The sequence below is a fragment of the Gorilla gorilla genome, chromosome 10 (assembly GCF_029281585.2).
Source record: "Gorilla gorilla gorilla isolate KB3781 chromosome 10, NHGRI_mGorGor1-v2.1_pri, whole genome shotgun sequence".
NCBI lineage: Eukaryota > Metazoa > Chordata > Mammalia > Primates > Hominidae > Gorilla > Gorilla gorilla.
In genome coordinates, this window is record NC_073234.2 from 131,507,507 (window position 1) to 131,524,580 (window position 17,074).

A 17,074-nucleotide genomic window follows, 5' to 3' on the forward strand; every position below is an offset into this window, starting at 1 on the left:
GTGGGAGGCCGAAGTGGGCAGATCACTTGAGGTAAGGAATTCGAGGCCAGCCTGGCCAACATGGTGATACCCCATCTCTACTAAAAATACAAAAATTAGCCAGGTGTGGTGGTGGGTACCTGTAATCCCAGCTACTGGGGAGGCTGAGGCAGGTGAATCGCTTGAAACCGGGAGGCAGAGATTGCAGTGAGCCAAGATCGCGCCACTGCACTCCAGCCCAGGCAACGGAGTGAGACTCTGTCTCAAAAAAAAGGAAAAAAAACAAAAAAGATATTATAGAAAGGGATTCCATGATTAGCTGGTTAAATGGACTATGTGACTTTTAATGTTTGTCTCCAACTCTGAAAAGGTAATACCAATACTTCTGTTAGCTAGTATTAACAACAGTTAACCACTTATTGAGCTCTTACAATGAGAAAGGTACTGTGCTGAGCCAAAGAACCCTTCACCATGTTACTGGTGAAGGAACAGGAGCTCAGCAGGCTTTAGTCACTGGCATGTGTCACACAGTTAACTGGCAGAACTGAGACCCAAAATATCTCTTATCTCTGAAGGAAGTGAAGAAAAGGACTTAAACAAACACGTACCCCCAAAAAGAGACATAAAATTAAAGCTAACTATGTTATCTTCTGTCTGATATCGTTATGGACAATGCTCTTGAGTAAGTAGCAGTGATCTTTTCGGTGTTTTTAATGGACAGATGACCCTAGCTAGATATATACAATGTAGTTTCAACAAATACTGAAGAGTTACAGAAGTAAGTGAAAGGTGAAAATATTTAAAGTCACATTACCATAGAATTTAAAATATTCTACACAGCATCAATATAAGATTACCTCAGCACCAATCAATAGCAATGACAAATGAAATTGTATTATTCTGTGAGAAATTTCCTTAATTTCTATAGTAAAATTGTTCTTCAATAACTCACTTCAGTGACATTATTCTGCATACAATAGAAATTGCAGCCTTTTGGAAAGAAGGTCAATTTATATGGCTCCTGCTTAGCTGTGAGAGATTCTCAAGGTAGTAAATGAAATTCCCTTTTAATTAAACCTATCTTATGCTTAAAAAATAAAAAGCAGAAATAATAGATCACAATACAAACTTTGTTAACATGCAAACTAAGGAAAAAATGGCTAGGGAGACACAAACACTCTCCAAGTGATAAAGTCCTTGACGATCTGTTTTAATATCCTCAGTTGGGCCGGGCGCCGTGGCTTATGCCTGTAATCCCAACTCTTTGGGAGGCCAAGGCGGGTGGATCACGAGGTCACGAGTTCGAGACCAGCCTAGCCAATATGGTGAAACCCCATCTCTACTAAAAATACAAAAATTAGCTGGGCATGGTGGCACGTGCCTGTAGTCCCAGCTGCTTAGGAGGCTGAGGCAGGAGAATTGCTTGAACCTGGGAGGCGGAGGTTGCAGTGAGCCGAGATCGTGCCACTGCACTCCAGCCTGGGCAACAGAGCGAGACTCCATCTCAAAACAAACAAACAAACAAAAAAACCCCTCAGTTCTAGCTTTCAAGCCAGAAACTCACAATATCCACATCTTATCTGAATAGAAATGAAAAGGCATAACAGAAAATTGCCAGGAATAAGACAGTAAATAAATTCTCAATAAATTCATATTGTAAACAGGTTTTTCAAAGACTACAACAAATGGTTGTACAGGTATCCAACATTTTGGCTTCCCTGTGTCTCATCGGAAGAACTGTCGTGGGCCACACATAAAATAGACTCTAACATTAACAACAGCTGAGCTTTAAAAGAAAAGGGGTGGGGGCAGGCGTGTGGGGGGTGGGGGTGAGCTGTGCGTAATTTTCATGATATCCACCACCACAGATAAGCAGACATATATTAGCCCTTCCAACTTATGTTGACAATGAATAAACGGAGCCAACAACAATCATTTAAATTAGCTTTCCTATCTCATGAGCAGGGTAATTTTCATTCATAGAACAAAGTTACATTAAGTTTGATAAGAGAAAATTATTATCTTAAAGAACAACAGGATTAGTACCATTTTTCAAAAGAATCTGAAGTCATCCATACAAACTATATGAAGATGGTTTGTTTGATCACTATTTTCTAAAAGAAAAGATGTTTTATTTGTTTCAAAATTGACTCCTGTAGGAGGGCTCAAATAGAGCATTCTGGAACTACTTTAATGAAATTTGAAAGAATACAAATCAAAGTATGTAAAATAAAAAATTTATGGTGAAAATAATTACTGACATTAACAGTATGTGAGGCATTATGTGGCACACATGATATATATCTATCATCTAGCAAAAGCTCAAGGTACATGGTGTCCTGTACTTAAATGTTAACTAAGGCTTAGTGAGATTAGGGTAACTGTCCAAGTAACAGACCCTGAAATAAAGCCAAGGAATAACCCAAAATTCTTTAGAACTATCCCAAACTTTATACGTCATAATTAATTTCCTTTTTTTTTTTTTTGAAACAGGGTCTCACTCTGTCACCCAGGGTAGAGTGTGGTGGCATGAAGACAGCTCACTGCAGCCTCAACCTCCTGGGCTCAAGCAATCTTCCCACCTCAACCTCCCAAGCAGCTGTGACCACAGGAGTACACCATCATGCTCGGCTAACTTTTAAAATTTTTGTAGATACATGGTCTCACCATGTTTCCCAGGCTGACAATTTTCTTATAAATAATAGTTTAATTTGACCTGACTTCAATTTCCAACAAAAATTCTGAATTCATGAGCCAAAAATAAATGAATTACCTGCATTTCCCCTCCCTCCCAGTTTTTCTGCTCTTCTAATTGTCTCTCGACAAAGAAACATGCTACCATTGCCAGTACAAAACTTAAAAGAATGTAATTCATTTTCGCATTTGTTCGTATTCTTCTGAAAGGAATAGATCATGATATTTAAAAAAAAAACACAGTGAGCTACAATTTTAAAATATACTTTGTTCACATACCTTGTAACTTTGTATAAAAAGAATTGTGCTTAAACGTGCGTTAATTATTGCAGAGATACCAAGAGCTTTATTCTGGTACAGGATTATGGCAACAGTAAGTTTTCCACATTTTCTTGGATAGAGTTTGTGTGTACTTTGTTTCGTTTTACAGTGGGAGACAGAATTACCAAATATTTAGAATACTTAAGAGTACTGAACTCTTAAATCAACGGTTCCACATGCATAGTACACCTTAGTAACAGATGATTTCTAGGTCTACTCCAAAAGACAGATTTGGAGGAGCACTCAGAGGAGCTAAAGTTGAGAATGAGAAATAGAGAAATCTTCCGTGAGAAAAGTCTTTCTGAGTAGCTTAAATAACATATCAACTGTAGTTCAAGTATCCTAAGCAGTTGTATTATAGTGGTAACCACCCTAGCCAATAGTTTGGATAAGAAACTGGTAAGTCCTCACAGCTTTGATTACCTGAAAGTACTACATATAGACTCAGGAAGAGACATAAAAAGTTTTTCTCATACAAGCTCTTAATGAACCCATTCTTTCTCATCCACTTCTCCCCTCAAAACACTATTCAGAGCCTGGAACATATTGTTATGCCAGAAAGTAAGGGGATGCTCCAACGATGGGATCATGTCAAAAGGACATAGGAGCGAGCCATCACAAAGGGGCTTCCTCTGACCAAATCTGGAAGAATTTAAGCATCAAAATAAATGATGGTAAAAATCAACTATAATCCATTGAATAAAATAACAATCCATGGGTCCCAATTTACACAGCAAGATTAAATAAATAAATAAATAAATAAATAGGGAAATAAAATGGAAGAAAATGAAAAAGCTCTTCCTTACAACAGGATGCCAACTAATAAAAAGTAGAAAGAATGGTGGCATTTGAAAATGAACAGTACAACCACAATGGTAATAAATGATTTAAGCAAGGACTACCAATATAGGCTAAAACAAATAAATGAAAATTTGATGAGAAATAGGATAATTATACAATCTCATTGTATCTGGCCACAAATTACATATTAATTACAAACACAAAATTGACAAAGATAACAGTTAACAAAATACTTATTAGTTTATAGCGGAGAAACTTGACAGAACATTACCTCAGTCAATTGACAGAACATGTTAACATCACTAATAATGGGACACTGACAATATGAGCCTACTGAAAACACAACATCACTTCTATGGTATTCCTACTACTAATAAAAAGCATAACCTGAATTTAAGCATGAGAAAACTATCTCAAACTGAAAGTCAATATAAGGTTTGAACTCATCAAAAATATCAATGTCAAGAAAGAAAAAAAGGCTGAAGAACTGTTCTGGATTTAAAGACATGAAAACTAAATACAATGTATGATCATGGATTGAATCTTAGGAGGTTAAGCTATAATGGATGTAACTGGGACAACCAATGACATCTGAATTGAACTACGGGTTAGATAACGGCATTTTATCAATGTTACATTTCCTAATTTTTATTATGATACTGTGCTAATATACCTTTGTCCTTAGGAAACATACACCAAATACTTAAGGGTAAAAAAGAACATCAATCTTGAGTTTACAAATATGCAAATGATTTAGGGAATAAATTTTAAAAATAAAAACTACCGTTGAAGGGCAGGGAATATGGGAGTTCTTTGTACCATTGCCAAAACTTCCCTAAATTTCAAATTATATCAATAGAAAGAGAAACTAAAGATTTACGTAATTTTCATACTAGCAATAAATCATTGCAAGTGAAAAGTTTTTTGAAAATTACAGGAAACTCTCGGTATCTAGCAATATACTTGGTTGTCTGCAAACCACTGTCTGCTGTTCCTTCTCTTACCTTTCTAACAGATTGTGGATCGCTTTGAAGAGCAGCGTCCTACATTCATAGGAAAGGCCATTTTCCCAGAGTCCTTCTTCCACAACTGAAAAAAAAAAGAAAAAAAGAAAAAAAAAGAACCAGTAAAAAGGACATCCAAATAAAAAGAAACTTTTAAAACATTTTTCTAAAGCAAAGTTCATGAGTTAATTTAAATGACTTAAATAATCTCACACTGAAACAGAGAGCGGAATTTAAGTATTTGCCCAAAGTTAGAAAATACTTACGTACAAAAAAAAGTAATGTGTCTTGGTTTTAAAGTCTGAAATATGAGGCATGGTGTAACACTCCTCCCATAAATGTCTTTACAATCTGCTTCTTCAAAGTTTAAAATCATTTAAAATTCTCAAATTAATCTATTTAAGAGTATCGCAAAGACTAATTTTGTTAAAGTTCTATTGAAAGGTAAAAAGAATGTCACAAATTAATAGCAAAGTTATAAAATGTTTTTTAGAGGGAAAATCAAGAGGAAAAAAATTCCAAAAGTGTCAGATTTACACAAATGTCTTTACATGTTTTGAAGGTCTAACAGACATGATTTTAGAGACTGTCAGGAAATTACATCTTCCCAGAACATCAAATTTATTTCCTGAATTTATAATTTTGTTAATGTTTGACATTTTGGGAAGTATCTTGTTTGCCTCTGAAATATATTATAACATTGAGCCACAAGTAACTCCAACACCAAAAGAATCCAACGTATTAACAATGCCCCATGCATTCCTAAAATTCCTTTTATTTTCATAAATATATAAACAGATACAAAATGTCCTAGAGAAGACAGTTAATTTCCTTTTAAATTACACTAGTTCAATGCAAGACAGCAAAAAATTGGAAGGATGAAAACAACATTTACAGAAGAAAATTTCCTCTCTTTTACTTGTTATCTTGACAAAAGCACTCAGAGGAGAAAATTCTGACAGAATTAAAACACACATGATATCCACAAGGCATGTTTAATGCTTTTACCACACCAGTAGACATACCAAAATGCATCTCCATATTCTCAAATCAGACAGCATTTGAAAAACTACACATTCAGGCCTTTTATCTATTAGACTTTCTGAAAATTACAAAGCTGAATTTTTTTTTCTTGGTTATGTCAAATAACTTTTTGTCTTCCTGCCTATGTGGCTAATCCTGATTTACCAAATTTTTCCAAAGCAATCTCTGTCTAAAACAGTTATGATATTTATAGCAAGAGAAATAAAGTACAGCAAACAGAAAAACATTCCTGCTAACAAATGATAGTCTTTGCTTAAGACAGAACATTCCGAAATTTCCAACAATGCTCTGCAGGTACCATGAATCTATGCTCCCTCTGACACATTTATCCTTTGGGTAGAACTTTTCTGGGTTTGAAAAAGAGCTAATATCTCAATAGAAAGAACACCCCACATTAATTTGTTTTTATTTCCTAATGTGTTTCACTGACCCTAAGGCACCATCAAGTTTGAGATACACCATTATTTTGCAAACCACCAGAAGAGGGGAAGGTGACAAACTATAACATCATTCCTATCACTTACAATTTTTACCTTCCAATTATTCAAAGAGCTCCTTTAAACTTATTGAGTCCTAGTCATCACATTCCATTATCATACATACATAAAACAGATAATATAAGCAAAATAAATTAGTTAAAAATTCCTAACTACATCAATATTCCAAGTCTACCTCTTCTGAATCACTCTTCAACCCAGTCACTGGTGCAGTATCTTCCTACATAATCATCCTCTGTGCCATAAAGAGTGCTGGTGATGCAGCACTTGTGAAGAGTGTGCCACTTTTATTTCCATAATTTTCTTCCACTGGTGACACCTATTCGGCACATTGTTTAAAACTTCTGATATTAAAATCTCCAAATATACTTGAAAATAGGGGGCTGGATGTGGTGGCTCACAGCTGTAATCCCAACATTTTGCAAGGCCGAGGCAGAAGGATTGCTTGAGCCCAGCAGATCAAGATCAGCCTGGGAAACACAGCCAGTCCCCATCTCTACAAAAAAAAAAAAAAATTATATATATATATAAAATTAGCCAGGTGTAGTTGTGCACGCCTGTTGTCTCAACTACTCTGGACGCTGAGGCGAGAGTATTGGTTGAGCCCAGCAGGGTCAAAGTTGCGGCAAGCCATGATCATGCCACCACTGCACTCCAGCCTGCGTGACAGAGTGAAAGCCTGTCTCATAAAAAATAAATAAAAAGGAGGGAGGGAGGGAGAGAGTGAGTGGAGGAGGAAGAGGGGAAGAGGGAGAGAGGATGGGGAGGGGAAGAGGGAAAGGGGAGAGAGGGGTAAGAGGGAGAGGGGAGGGAGGGGGGAAGAGGGAGAGGGGAGGGAGGGGGGAAGAGGGAGAGGGGAGGGAGGGGGGAAGAGAGAGAGGAGAGGGGGAGAGGGAGACAGAAGGGGGAGATCGATAAAGAAGGGAGAAGAAAATAGAATAACAAGTCCCAATAAATTCCTAAGCCAAATAATCAACATTATGTCTCCTGCTGCAACCATCCTTTTTGTTTTTATTTTGATATACTTTATGGCAAATCCCACTCCTAAATACTTCAGCGTGCATCAAATCATATACTCAGCAAGGTCTGCCAATTCTCTCTTAAGTCTTCTTTGATCAAGTACAGCCCATTTCCTTTTTTTTAAACATGCAGTTGACTTGGTGAAGAAACCAGGTTACCTGTCTTAATATCTCATATTCACATCCAATTTCTTCCTCATGATATCATCATTTTACAAGTTTTAATGTTGGTGTTACCTTGACCTTGTCAGAGGATGTCAAAGGAAAGTTTACAAACAACAAACTCCCTCTAATTATTCTCAAATACTTTGTCAACTGAAATACTGAGGTGTTACAGCTCTCCAGGCATGCGCTGTGGAACACTGAACAATTAATGAGCATGCACAGGCAATGCCAGCTTTACCACAATTGCTGTATAGCTGACACAATTTTAATACACCATTAAAATTTTATCCTGATTTCTACAATTTTAAAATAGAACCCAGAAGAGACTTTCTTCTTCAAACAAACAACAACAAAAAAAACTTGAGAGTGATTAACCAAAACCTACAATTAACATCATACTTAGTGGCAAAGACTGAACGAACGGTAAGGATGTCTGCTCTCACTACTCCTATTCCACATTATACTTGAATTTCATCCAATACAACAGGGCAAGAAAGAAGAAATAGTTGTCTCTATTTACATATGACACGACTGTCTATTAGAAAATCCTAAAGAATCAACAGAAAAAATCTACTAGAACTAAAACTGAGTTTAGCCAAATCACTGAATACAAGGTCAACAGACAAAAAACTATCACATTTCTATATTTAGGAATAAATAATTAGAAACTGAAATTTTTTAAAGTACCATTTACAGTAGCACCAAAACCCATAAAATCCTTGGGTATAAATCTTACAAAATATGCTAAAACTACAATACTAACAAAAGAAATTAAAAAGATAAATAAATTGACCACAAACTAGAAAAATTCTTGATGCCAATTCTTCTCAAAACAAACTACAGAATCAACTCAATTCTAATAAAAATCCCTGCAGGATGTTTTATAGAAATAGCTGAGCTGAGTCTATATATTTATATGAAAAGACAAAGGAATTAGAACCACCAGAACAATGTGGTAAAAGAAAAATACAGAAGTACTTACGTCAACCGAGTTCTAGGTTTACTATGGATTAGGATAGAGTAAGCAAGCCAGCACAGTACTGTAGAAAGGATACACATCAATAGAACTGAGTTCAAAAATTGAGCCACAAATTCATTTTTTTTAATTCAACATAGGTGCCAAGGCAATTCAGTCAATTCAGTAAAGGAAGAAAAGAAAAAGAACCTTAAACCGTATAGAAAAAGTAACTCAAAATGAGATCACAGACCTGAACGCAAAACCTAAATCCAGTATTTCTAAAAATACATAGGAGATAAATTTTGGGAGCTTAGGGTAGGCAAAGATTTCTTAGATATGACACCAAAAGCATGATCCATAAAAGAAAAACTGATAAACAGAGTTTCATCAAAATGAAGAACTTTGGCTCTTCAAAAAATATGGGAAAGTTATGTTAAGCTATGGAAAAGACATGCCACAGATGGGGAATAAACAGTTACAAATCACATATCTGACAAGGACTTGTATTCAGAATACGTTACTTTTTTTTTTAATCTCAAAACTTAACTACCAAAAAAAACACAATTTTTTAAATGGGCAAAAGATGTGAACAGACGGTTCACCAAGTAAGACTAGATGAATAGCAAATAAGTATATGAAAAAGTGCTCAACATCTCATTAGTCATTAGGGAAATGTAAATTAAAATCACAATGAAACTTCATTATCCATTAAAACGGCTTAAAAGAAAAACTGACAATTCTACGTGCTGATTAACATATAGAATACAGTAGCCAGAACTGTCATATACTGCTGGTTGGAATGCAAAAACAGCACAGCCACTTTGGAAAAGTTGCCTTTGGCGATATTTTGTAAAGTTAAACATACATTTACCATACAACCCAATATCCCGTTGTAATATTACAATATCCCGTTGTAACACTGTGAAACACATATTTGGTCCTGTTTCCTGACATACAGCTCCTAAAATCCTTGAAATCTCTAGAGGGCTAAGAATGTTTTTTGTACACTAGTGGCTAAAGAAATGACAGGTGGCCTAGATAGCCTCAGGATGAGGGCTGATTATCAGGGAAATAATCATGTGACCAGAGGGTTAGAACTTTCTATCTCAGCCCCCTATTCCCCAACCCCCACCCTGACTTCTAGGGAGAAGGGCTGAAAGTTGAGTTGATCACTAATGGACAATTAACAATGATTTAATGAATCAAACCTACATGATTATATAACGAAGCTTTCATAAAAACCCAAAAAGACTGAGTTCTGAGAGCTTCAAAATAACTGGACACATGGAGGTTCTTGGAGGGTGGCGCACTCAGAGAAGGCATGGAAGCTCCTGCCCCTCCCTACATAACCTGCCCTATGCATCTCTTCCATTTGGCTGTTCTCTGTACCCTTTGTAATAAACCAGTAAACATAAGTAAAGTTTTCCCCTGAGTTCTGTGAGCCATTCTAGCAAATTAACAGAACCCAAGGAGGGGTCTGTGGGAACCCCAGATTTATAGCCAATTGGTCAGAAGCTTTGGAGGTCCAGACTTACTCCTGGCATCTGAAGTCCCACAGTCCTGTGGGACTAAGCCCTCAACCTGTAAGATGGGATGCTATCTCCAGGTAGACAGTGTCAGAATTGAATTGAATTAGAGGACACCCAGCTGGTGTCCCCTGCAAAACTGATTAATTACCTGATGTAGGGGAAACACCTGCTCTCCACCTCTGCAACATTTGGTCACAGAAGTGTTTTGTGTTGTGAGAGTACATGAGAAAAAGAGTTTGTTTTTCCCTAGAACCTTACATCCTTCTAGGTATATACTCAAGTTTGGAGGATGTAAGGTTCCAGGAAAAAACGAACTCTTTTTCTCCTCCTGTACTCTCACAACACAAAACAAACTACAGCAAATGTATATAGTAGTTGTATTTGTAAATGCCAAAAACTGGAAACCATCCAAATGTCTCTCAACAGTGGGAAAAACAATGAAATATCTGTACAATGGGCTACTACTCAGAAATAAAAAGGAACTTCCAATACAAGAAAAAATATGGATGAATCTCATTATGCTAAGTAAAAAGAAGCCATACTCAGACTATATGCTGTATGATTCATTCATATGTCATTCTCGCAAAAGGCAAATTTAAGGTACTGTAAACTTCTCAATGGTTTCCAGGGATGGAGGTGGTGAGACAGGTTGATACCAAAGGCACACCGGAAATTTGAGGGGTGATGGAACCACTCTATATCTTGATTATAGTGGCAGTTACATACCTGCATACATTTGTGCAAATGCACAGAAATATTACTTACTAAATAATGTATTATTTACTGAATATGGTAAACTTTACTCACAATCTTTTACTGTTCTAAATTACGAAAACTCATTTTACCACTGGGCCAAGTTTCGAGACTTAAGCCATCATGAATATGCTAATATTGACCTCTTTATTTTCTTAGTATTGTAATCAAAAGGACTCCTACTCTAAATTTATATATAAAAAGCATTCTCTAAATCCAAAAGATATGGTATTTATGTGATTAACCTCCATTCATAAAGTATTAAAAGTAAAAAAAAAAAAGTTGAGTAATTAACAAGGAAATTCAGACTGAAGTAACTGTTCCTAGAGCCCAATGTACCACAGTTATATTCTTCACTTCATATCAAACACTGTATATAATGCAAATGTAACAAAATATAAACATCTTAAGGCATTTTTTTAATTTTTTTTTTTTTTTTTTGAGACGGAGTCTCGCTCTGTCGCCCAGGCTGGAGTGCAGTTACATGATCACAGCTCACTGCAGCCTCGACCTCCCAGCCTCAAGCAATCCTCCTACCTCAGTCTCCCCACTTTCTGGGAGTTACAGGCATAGGCCACCATGCCCAGTTACTTTTTTATTTTTTTGTAGAGATGGGGTGTTACCATGTTGCCCAGGCTGCTCTTGAATCCCTGAGCTCAAGTGATCCTTCTGCCTCAGACTCCCAAAGTGCTGGGATTACAGGTGTCAGCCACTGCACGCAGTCAAAATTTTTATTTTTAAAATGCTAAAAATTATTTTGAAAAATAATTATATGCTCATTCTCATCTGTTCTTTTATATTCTGTAAGTATATAACATAAATTAACAAAGTTTGGGCACTAAGTTAATATAAAATAGGAAAGTAGTAATACAAAATAAAACAAATCATACTATATTAAGCCCTTGTCTAAGGAAAGTGTACTAAAGCTTAGAAAACAATAGAAAATTATAAATTATAAGTTAACAAACAAAATTTAAATATAAATCAGTAGATAATTTAAAAAGCATACAGTGTTTGGATTTAAATTTCCTATGTCTTAGATATTGCATTGAAAATTACATACTAAAGATTCAAGAGTAATCAATTTATCATAAAAAATTATAAGCCAATAACCACTCTAATAAATACTATCAATTTAGGCTATGAAATTAAGGATAATGCATTAATTTGCTGACCCTTTCAATTTACTATCACTAACAAATGCATTTGTCAAACAGAATGTAAATCAGACCATCCTTTTTTTCTCATGATCAGAGTTTCCAGAAATACAGGAGCAGCATATGTTTCAATAAATCCCTAAAATTTCAAAATAAGTTAAATCTGCAAAGACATGCTTGGAATCTAATAACAGATAATTTGATCAACATTAACTAGACAACACTACTTGACCGTGTTATGTGTCAAGCACCAGGCTAAGAACTAGGAATGCTCTCAAAAAGCTAACACATGTATGTGCAAACCACTCGGAAGCAAAAGCTATTTTGAAACTTTGCAGAATAGCTACTAGCATAAAATGTCTTATATTTTAAATTAACAATTAAATAACATATAATCAAGGTTGGTTTTCTATCCAGAAAACAATCGTTCTTGTTTTATTTTATGTGCCAAGCTTTGAATTAGGCACTACATATAAATGCAGAGGTGGGGAGACTACTCACCACCACACTATGAGACAGAGTAACAGACATCTGGCACACTTCTGTCACTCAGTGTCGGGCTTCTTCATTATCACTATCATTAAGAGTCCTAATTGGGATCAAATATAATCACCCCTAACGGAAACTAAAAATACTGATTCTCTCTTTTCCATCCTCCCCTACAGTGTGGACAAGGACATACATTCTAATCCCTACCAGATGCTCCTGGTCCACACCTTTGACTCTGAATCCAGGGACAAAAAGAAAGCCGATGGAGATATCTTTCTGACAGCTCTAGGAACAGAGGCTTCAAGATCAAGTTTTTGGTGCTAAAGTAGCAGAGGTACCACAGCATCTAGTGCTTGGTGGTAACTAGCAGTACCTTTTTCATTGAACCAGTTCTGTAGCGCTGATCGTAAAAGTGCCAAATAGTTGGATACCCAATATTCTTTTAATCAACTCCTTTTCTTAGTTTGAAGCTAAGAACTCTGATGAATAAGTTGATTCTAATCTCCATTTTATACATGAGAAAACTAACACTTAATCTTAAGAAGGCACAGTGCCTTACACCTGTAATCCTATCACTTTGGAAGATCGAGTGGTAGGATTCCAAGACTCCAGCTCTAAAAAAAACTTTAAAAACTTAGCTGAATGTGGTGGCACGGGCCTGCAGTCCTAGCTTCCTGGGAGGCTGAGGCAGAAGGCTCACTTGAGTCAAAGAGTTTGAGGCTGCAGTAAGCTATGATGGCATGCCACTGTACTCCAGCCTAGGCAAGAGAGAAAGACCCCATATCTTTAAAAAAAAAAAAAAATATATATATATATATATATATATATATATATGAAACTTGTCCAAAGTCACATAACTAAGAAATCTTAAGAATTTGTAGTCAAACTGAGCTACAGTCAGCAGCATACAGGGATCAAATGCTTTTACACCTACTGTTACAAATAATAAATACATTAATCATTCCATTAACTGAATTCCTCAAGGGGAAGCAATTTATTTTCATAGCTGCTGTGGCTAGAACTTCTCGGATATTCATAAACATGCATAGAGTTGACTTGATTATGTATATTTCAAAATGTCATTGAAATTAGCACCAATCTAAAATTTCCTCACATCTACTTAAAGAGGATTAGTGGTACAGATGGGATTCAAATCCAAATGTTCTGACTCTGACACCCATGCTCTTTTCCCTACACAACACTTAGTGTTAAGCAAATCCACTCACTCAACCCTTCTTTAACCATTCTTTTATTCTTAGCACTGGGTAGAAAGGCAATGTTAACACTGAAGTTAAATTTTCCTTTGGTTCCAAAATTTGGACCTAAAATTAATGTGTTCTAGTTACATGTTAACTTTTTCAAAGGCTAAGTCAGACAAAACCACATTTTGGCTTTTTTAAATAATCTCTCCTTCTCTCTCTCTCTCTCTCTCTCTCTCTCTCACACACACACACACACACACACACACACACACACACACACACAGAGTTAAGATTTTCTTCAGGGGAAAATACATAAAGAGGGACAGAGTAGTTAGCCTACATTTCTACAAATGAAATGCATTCTCCCTTTCAAGGTAGACTGAGAAGAAAAACGACTACCAAAAAGTCTATAAGAAGGCCCTATCTTTATGAAACCTACAATCTCTCCACGGCATGCTGTCTCCATTCCAAAAGAAAAAAAAAAAAAAAAACAGGAAAAAAAGCCTTTCTAATTCTTTTGATCTTTCCAGTTTCTATTTAAATGCTTATAATACCTTAAGAATATAAAGTAGCAATAAGACTATCTCTATAGACTATGTTTATAAGTCTAATTATGCATAATGGGAGAATTTTCCTAAAATTTTGTTGGTCTCAAAAGAGAAAGAACCAAGAGATCTAAAATGCATGTAAAATAAATGAGTGACAACAGTCAATCAAAACAAGGAATTTCTAAATTAAAACATTCTCCTGCTGTTATTTTGTCTATTACAGCCAGATTAAAAACTAAAACTAAGTACTACTACAGCTGCCTATTTACAAAGAAAAACTATTTTGGCACTAAAGTTATCTCACTTAAATTATAAAAGCTATAATCAGAATGTGTTTACGTTGCTGTTATTCAACCTTTTTTACTACAGTTATCCTCATAATCAAATATTTAAACTGCAAAAGTAGTATATAAATGTTTTTTAACAAAAAAGACAGTGTTTATAAAGGAAAAGTTTTAAATAGTAGTAATTACTGCTTAGTGCCCAAATAATTTTTCAAATCCCCATCAATTGCAATATAACTTCTTTCAACTTCACCAAACATGACTCCTTACAGAATTAATAAGCTTATTTGAAAGAAAAAAACATAGAAAAGGTTCAGGGAGAAAAAAAGTCAATATGGCAAAATATCAAAGCAGCATATACTTCAATGATTTTGTGTTTTCCAGCAGAGATCTTGGAAAGATATCCCTTCCAATTCCATAAATGAAACTGACATACTTTACTTGAAGTGGAAAAAAAAATGGGAGGAGGGAGAATGGAATAGGGTAGGGAGGAGCATAAAGATTGTGAAACCTTGAAGAAATTCAAGCTCATGCTTTTAGAATTCAGGTCACCCAGCCTTACACAGTTTAAAAGTAGAATTACTTTCAAAGAATACATATTTCCTCTGAGCTATGATACATATTTCCTTTTAATGTATCATATTGCAGCAACAGCTGAAATGAACGTCTAGACATCAAAAACACTTCTTACTCCCACCTACTGCTTTTTTACCTCAGGCATCAAAACTAATGAAACCTATTATCCAGAACATTGAGTTCAGCAACGGCATTGGCCACTGCAAATATTGGAGGTGGGGGAAGGGCACTTTCAGGGATGGCACTCCTTATTCAGCCGTTAAAATTGTTGAAAATCAAATTTCACTCGAAACTCCAGAAATACAAGTAAAGGAAGGCACAGGAAACAAGTACATTGTTTCCCAGTTAGATTTCAGTAACTAACGGCTAAAGATAGCATAGCTCTGAATCCAAGGTTTATCATTTGCCCACTGCCTTTGTTTTCAATTTCTACCTTAAACATATAAAACGCATCGTAGTGTTTAAAAAAAAAAAATCTTCTGAATTATTAAATCTACTTCCAAAAACTACACTAATCAGATATTACAACAAGGAAACATGTATCCACTTAATCTAACTGCAGCAAATGAAGGATACCAAGATAAATAAACGATTTTGAAGTATCTGCTTTCTTAAAAACTGACTTACCAAAGAAACTCAGTAACAAAGGAGCACAATGCTACATTAATTATGAAATATAGCACTTCACACATAAAAAAATCCAATGACTTACAACACTACACCACCACTGACTGATCAATTTATGCTGCCATCAGTTGCCTGGTAGAATCTATATTTGCAGTCATTAATAACTAAATGGACCTATTACTTATATCAACTTCAACCTATTTAGAGCTCTGATTTCTTGAATTGCTCATGAGTGTAAAATATTCAGTATCACTTAACAAATCTATGTTGGAAATGGATTGTAACCTTCCCGATGTCAATTCATCAAACAAATAAGAATCGTGGATAGAAGATATATACTAAAACGTTCCATTTATTTCAAACTATTTGCAACCTTAAGTGATTACAAATATTGATAATATTTGGCAGACAGAAGCACAATCGCGATTCAAAATTTTAACAGTGTAATATCTTCCTAAGGAATCAGCATGGGTTCTCTGCCAGTTGCAGGATAACCAGAATTTTAATGACAGTTTCTACACAGCATTGTAGCAGTTGAGACACGACCCAAGTTAGCATTTCAATGGATCACAAGACTCCCTGTAAAGCCAGCAAACTTTAAATTGAAGGAAACCATAAAACTAAATTTCGAGATAAACTGTACAAGGCCTTCAAAAGACAACTGCTACAGAAAACAGGCTGCAATGTTACTTTAATAGCTGCACACTGAAAAAGAAATCTTGCACAATGGCTGTTATTGACTTCTCAAAACCAAATTTGTCCCCATTTGCTACTTCTTTCAAATATTTTTTAAAATGATTACCATTTTTAACCTTTAAAATGATTAACATGCTCTTAATATGCTCTAGAATGCATAAACAAGGGTCTAGAAGGATTAAAATTAACAGTTATCTCTGCTAGAATAATGATTGTTTTCTCCTTTACCTCTTTGAGTATTTTCCAGATTTCATGACAGGCATTACTTTTATAAGCTTACATCATATTTGAAATAAATTTTTAAAATAAGGATCCTATATTAAACAAGGCTGTATGTTCAGAAATTACAAGGAAAACCAATATTTTTAAAACAGGAATCATCACAAGATAAATTTTGAGACGGAAAAGAAGACATGTGATTCAGTTAGAACATATACATTTAAATTCATCATTGCTACAAATAAACATTTTATAAACTTCCTCTACGACAATGATTTTAATAAAGATGAGTCAATTATTGATTTCAACATTAGCACAATTGAGAAGTAAAAATTTAAAATATTTCCTTCCACTCTTCAGACACAAACTAATTTGAATAAAAAACACACGCACATGCACACACACGTGCACACAGAAGCTTGCTACTAAAATTCTGACAGGGCAAGTCCCCAAATTGCCTTTTACACTAAAGCTCAAACAGTTGTCTGTCACTGCTATTACTATGAGTAATC

The 17,074-nt window shown here is 35.3% G+C and overlaps 1 protein-coding gene across 3 annotated transcripts in view; it reads right to left on the bottom strand.

Annotated features, from left to right (window-relative positions):
• The window catches only part of MED13L (mediator complex subunit 13L), a 319,550-nt gene that overhangs the window by 148,538 nt on the left and 153,938 nt on the right, over positions 1–17,074 (bottom strand). For all 3 annotated transcript variants that reach the window (XM_031016665.3, XM_031016664.3, XM_004053954.5), the window contains exon 3: positions 4,800–4,884. In XM_031016665.3, the coding sequence (XP_030872525.1) occupies positions 4,800–4,884 (85 nt within the window). The remainder of the gene's footprint in view (positions 1–4,799; positions 4,885–17,074) is intronic.